This window comes from Crinia signifera, chromosome 1 (assembly GCF_055691185.1).
Source record: "Crinia signifera chromosome 1, ASM5569118v1, whole genome shotgun sequence".
In the NCBI taxonomy this organism is placed as follows: domain Eukaryota; kingdom Metazoa; phylum Chordata; class Amphibia; order Anura; family Myobatrachidae; genus Crinia; species Crinia signifera.
Window position 1 is genome coordinate 351,436,747 of NC_139217.1, and position 6,000 is coordinate 351,442,746.

The following is a 6,000-nucleotide window of genomic DNA, read 5'->3' on the forward strand; positions in this document are numbered from 1 at the left end:
ACACGATTTGCCACTACAAACAATAGATCAGCCAACAGGTCGGAATCGAATAAATTGTGCAAAACCGTTGTTAATATATGGTGCGCCAGCGAATCAGTTCTTGTTATTTTTCAAACACATAACGGGGGACGATTGGTTGGAGCATCATCATCACTCATACTGAATACCACTGTTAAATGTGCTCCATTATCATTTGGTGGCTCTCCACATACACTATTTTCATCTTGATTTTCTATAGTAGGGAAGAACACTATGAAGACCCTGCCAATATCAAAGGCATGAACGCTACAGGATAGATGCTCAAGATGAGCCGTGATCCGACAAGCTAAGCACATCCACCACAGACAACACACCAAACCAGGGGGGAAATTTCAACTGCTCATGTGCCCTTTAGATGCAAAACATTAATCACGCTACGCCAACTCAATGTTTGACCAGGTTTCTGCCTATCTCACCATCTTAAAACCTATTTTGGGACAGTATGACTGGCGAGGCAGAGGCTAATGGCCGCGAGGTGAAGCAGTGGTCTAATTGCGCCGGCCTAGCAGGAAATTAGAAAAAAAAAAAAAAAATCAAGAACATTACATGCTCAAGAGGTTTCACCTTACTTATTAATGCGATGAAAAGTTAGGTAACTAATAATATGAACATTTACAACAATTTTATAATCATTATAAAATATTCATTGCTTAGATACAAGATGTTTACCTATTTGACTCGCCCTTGATACAGGACCCACCTCTGCTACACAACTACTTTATGAAAAGGTGAGTAATGAATGCTTTACGATTACCTGATCAACTAATGATGACAAAACAATTAGACCCAGTGCAGATTAGCATGTCACATCAAAGCGTATAAGGCTTGATCATTCATCTTTCCCTTTAGAAAATGACACCCAATGAGACACAAAGGCTAGGACTGATATTTTCAAATTGATGTTTTTAAAGGTAATGAGCTTAATGTAGGTGTATTCACATATGTGCAAGACTTTTTTTCTATGCAAAAGGAACTATGGTTACCATTTTTCACAGCTACAAGAATAAAATGATCAAGCTTTAATATATTTTTGACATAGAGGTGTATTCAAATGTTAAATTGCACTTAAACTCCCGTCTAAAGTGACAGGAGATTATAGGGCGATACTTAAATGAGAGTTTTTATCACGCATATCAGCTAAACCAACCAAACTGATGGGTGCAAAGCGAAAAGTTATGTTTGGGCGCTGAAATGTGTGACTTCAAGCATTTCAGCTTGCCATCCTTGGAAGCAGCGAACTGAAATTATGGCGCACCCACCAGCAGAAACAATTGAATGGGTGCCGGGACAATCGGTAACAAACACGCCCCAATACTGACACTTTTGCAAGTGCTAAGTGGAGCATAAGTGTTCCTTGTTATAGTATTAGTAAATCAAGCACTTGCAAAAGAGTCATCTGGACACCAGTGTCCAATGCAATCTCACCAACAGGTAACGATATAGAGTGTAAGCTTGCGAGCAGGGACCCAGTTTGTTTATCACAATTTACTATTGTAAAGCGCAACAGAATTTGCTGCGCTATACAAGAACCTGTAAATACACTTACCAATCAGGAGCTCAGTATGTCAGGCCACACATCACAACAGGGTGGACAATTCAAATTGCCCGCCAAGTTGTGATGTCCGTCCCCTGAAAAAAAATTTTAATAGCTCCATTGGGTGCAATCTAGTGGTTGCCAGTGGCGCAAATAATTGAATCTGGTCCAATGTCAGACATATTGAATGTACTACACACTCATTGATTGTTGGTCCCTCAAACAAATGACATACGATTGTAGTGTGTATAAAGAGATAGGTATCTTTAACCTGGGCTCCTATTGATTCCAGCATTAAAACTGATGGTATTACCTATAATTATTTTTTAATATCAGATAACAAATACACTTTAAGAAATTGTCACTGTGCATTGGCATGGAATGGTGGGCAAGTACTAGAAACCCTGTCCATATACCTTTAAGATACAGAACTCTTTGACATCAGCTTTTTCTTTTGGTAGCAGATACAAAAAATTCTAAATTAAAAAAAATATATATATATGAGCAACCAAGTGGTCAACAAATCTTTTAAACGCAAGTGGTTCCTGTCATCTTCAACGGAGCCCCTTACACAATTCAGGTCAGCTGTTCTGATTTTCCCCCATGTTTGAACATTACTATCTGTTGCCAAAAGAAAAGGCAGAGTGATGTAAAAGAAGAGTGCTGTACACCAGAGTGCACAATAACTTGTTTGTGTATATTAAGTCATTTCTCAGAATGTATTTATCAAAACAAGGTGAACATTTTAAGCTTTTTATAATTGAATTGTTCGCATCTTTTTACCATATCATTTTTTAAATGTACTACCACAGTGTGTTTACACAATAGTGATGAATAAAGGCCCATAAATATTAATGCATGATGCACTAATTTCCCAGTAAACTGATGCATCCCGGAAGAGAAGAACCACAGTGTCATCACTAGTGGGTATGCTCCCTTAAAGTTTCTAAGCGCACAGGAGGCCTTTGTTCTTCATTGTTGATGTTGTATTATGTATGAGATAATGAGCAGGACTCCTGTGACTCTACTAAAGCCTTTCAAAGTATCCAGTGCTATAAAGTTAACATATGTTGCTCTATTTATTAAATGAAACGACCATTGACTAAGCCAGTGGTTCACAACCTTGGTTCTCAAGTACCCCCCACAACAGTGGACATTTTTCAGGTCACCTGGAGCACTCATTCATGGACACACTTTAAAAGATCCACAGGCGAGCTAATTATTTCACTTGTGATTCTGTGTGGGGACTTCGTAAAATGTGTACGGTTCCGGGGTACTTGAGGACCGAGGTTGAGAACCACTGGACTAAGCTATATACACATGAACCTTAAGTGCAAAAACAACAATGCACTAAAACGTTATCAATGTGGACTGGTAACCCCTTGCTATTAACAATCTGAATTAAACAAGGACAACACAAGGAAATTAAGCAGACATCTTTTCACCATAACAGCGTACATGTTTTTCCAATGGGTAAGAGACAAAAGGCCCATACACACTAGAAGATTATTTTTCCAATCTGGCTGGTTGGAAAGCAAATCTGGATTTTTGGGGAACAAATTACAATAATCCATTTGCTCTCAAAAGCTGGAAATGGGCAAAAGCAGTCATCTGCATACATGGATTTAAACAATTTGTCTGAATTACCATTTTTGTCTGTTTTTCCATGTTTAGGAGCAAATGGTCAATTGTCACTTACACCCAAAAATGTCCAGATTTTCAATCCAACCAACCAGATTGGAAAGAATCTTTGTGTGTATAGACCTTGAGACCATACAAGAAAAAAAAAAAAAGAAAAAAAAATGAATGACATTACAGTCAGTAAATGAATGAAAAACTCCATATCAAAAAATTGGGAAAAAAAAAAATCAAGAATATTAATATTGGGTTCTTTCCCAATTTTTGATTATGGGGTTTCTAATTTTTTCATTTCATTCGAACACTCTCCACCAAACTACCCAAGTAAGCACAATGTAAATTTTTTAGTGACTCAATCAGCCATGAAAGGCAATGGAGGTAGTACAGGGGGAAGACGACAATAGGTACTGATGAGCTAGTCACAATGAGTATGAAGAAAAAATAAAAGCACAATGCCACAAGCAAACTAGTAGAAAAATTGAGCTACAGTATATGACCTATACAAAACACAAGTTATGTAAAATGCAGAAAATTCTATATTTTGTCAATGCTGGTGGGAAAAGAGGAAGTAATCTGCTTCGCAAATATCTTCATTTAAAATACATATTGCTGTGAAAAAAATACTATAATTTTTTTTTTAAATTACAAATCAAAAGATGAGACGTTCCAAACTAGCAAGTTTTCAGAATGATTTTTTTCTTCTTCTTAAATGTACGCACAATACTTGCTAAACTGCCCCAATGCTATACAAATAACATGAGAGGCAGACTAGAAATATCACATGAGCCAGCAGAAGTGATCTCCTGCCCTACAGAAAAATAAGACCGAATATCGTGAACATACTGTTTATTTGCAGTATATAGGTCACAAAAGTTGTAATGGGGTCTTCCTTTCAACACACCATTACATCTACATCCAGGGGTGAGGATGAAGCAGGCACCTGGAGACCTGGCACCGAGGCCCGGCATTGCTCGACACCAAGGTGCAGACGTCCTTACCTATGCAGCACACGGGCCCCTGCTGTGTCTCATCCCTGTGTTCGGCCCACGGGGACAATCTCTACTGTACACTGAGCCTCCGCCGTCCTCCTCACCCCACACACCGGCCTGGCCGATGCATTCACACACACCAGCCACCGAGGTACCCGCGGCCCGTACCGTCCAGACAACGACCGCTGTGTACTCCCATTGCGATCCTGCCCATCATCCCCGGCCATTGCCTACCGGGCCCAGACAAAGCCGGGCATCCAGACTCCCAACCACCCACCCTCTTTGCTCAGACTACGGCCCGCCACCATTACACAAATCCCCCCATCAGCATCTCACCACGAATAGGTCTGCTCGGCCATGGCGGCGGCGGCGGCGTCTCCACCAGGGGGTCAGGGCTCCGGCCCAGTGTTTGTCAGCGACGGTTCTGCGGCTTCGCGCACAACATGGCGGCACGGGTTTAGTGCGCGGTGGTGCAGGGATACCGAGGGCATGGGCCCATGGCCGACGGTAAGACGGAGGCAGCGAGCACCGGACTACCACTGACGGAGAGACCGCGGCTGCGCGCTCGGGACTTGCTGCAAGCACGACGCGCGACCCCGCTACGCTCTCTGTGAGTATGCGCGCACACGCGGAACGCAGCTCGAGTCACGTGATCGGCCTGGGCGTGTCTTCGGTGTAAAATTCCCTCCCCATTACGTCACTGAGAGGTGCGCGCTGCACGCTCCATGTAAAGATATATTTAGTTACCGTGGTGAAATATAGGGAATATCATAGTATATCTAGTAGTAACAATTACTGTAAAATGATTGCGGATACAGAGAACTATAATAGATGTCCATTAAATGCATAAGCATTAATGTAGGTGATTTATGTAATCACTGACATAGACAAAAGTTCAACACAAGCAAAAGGTCGATATATATAAGGGCGATGGTCGATATATATATATAAAAAGATATGAGTTTTTCACCATTTTTGGGGGGGGGACTATGTAAAAACCGGACCCGGACTAAACCCCCGACCGCCGGACAGGACATCAAAATCTGCAGTCCAGAGCTTGTAGGGTCCGGTCTGGGGGTTTCTTGTCCGGGGGTGTCTTGTCCGGGGGGGTCCCTGTGATAGCTATCACCAGGGACATGGGGGAGGGGAGATTACAGCCTCCCCCGGTGGTCCGGACGGTCCCTTTTTTGTTACATGCCCGGACGATACAGGGAGGCTTTATTCTACCCCTCCTCCTCTACCTGGTGACAGGTGTGACAGGCAGCCCACTCGGACAGGACACCCCCGGACAGGACACCCCCTGGACCGGAGGCTACAAAATGCAGAGTTTGATGTCCAGTCCGGCGGTCCGGGGGTTTTGTCCTGGTCCGGTTTTCACCCATACCCTTTTTGGGGGACTTTTTCAGACTTTGCTATCTTATGCTGCTTTCAGACCGCATAACTGGCTTTGACCCTGTATTTGGAAACGTTTCCAAAAACGGGTCTGCCAGATAAAACCCCTTTCACACCGCAGCACTTAAACGGTATATTACCGTTTAAGTGCCGATTTTTTGACACTGGCAGACCCGTTTTTGGAAACTTTCCAAATACAGGGTCAAAGCCAGTGCAGCCTTCAGCCCTCCCCTCCGTGCAGCTCCCCCCCCCCCCTCACGTGTCGACCGAGAGCATGTCGACGCCCCCCCCCGCGCATGTCGACGCCCCCCCACCCCACCCCGCGTGTCGGCGCCCCCCCCCCCCCCGTGTCGACTTACCCCGTGCCGGTACCTCCGTTGTGGACTGCAGCTCAGTATGCTCGGAAAG

General features: G+C 43.5%; 1 protein-coding gene across 2 annotated transcripts in view; it reads right to left on the reverse strand.

The window, feature by feature from the left end:
- The window catches only part of SPPL3 (signal peptide peptidase like 3), a 59,113-nt gene extending 54,286 nt beyond the window's left edge, over positions 1–4,827 (reverse strand). The window contains exon 1 of one of the 2 annotated variants that reach the window (XM_083147545.1): positions 4,537–4,827. In XM_083147545.1, coding sequence (XP_083003671.1) covers positions 4,537–4,559 — 23 coding nt within the window. In that variant the 5' untranslated portion in view covers positions 4,560–4,827. The remainder of the gene's footprint in view (positions 1–4,536) is intronic. The other variant, XM_083147535.1, reaches the window with a different exon arrangement.
- Positions 4,828–6,000: the final 1,173 nt, after the last annotated feature.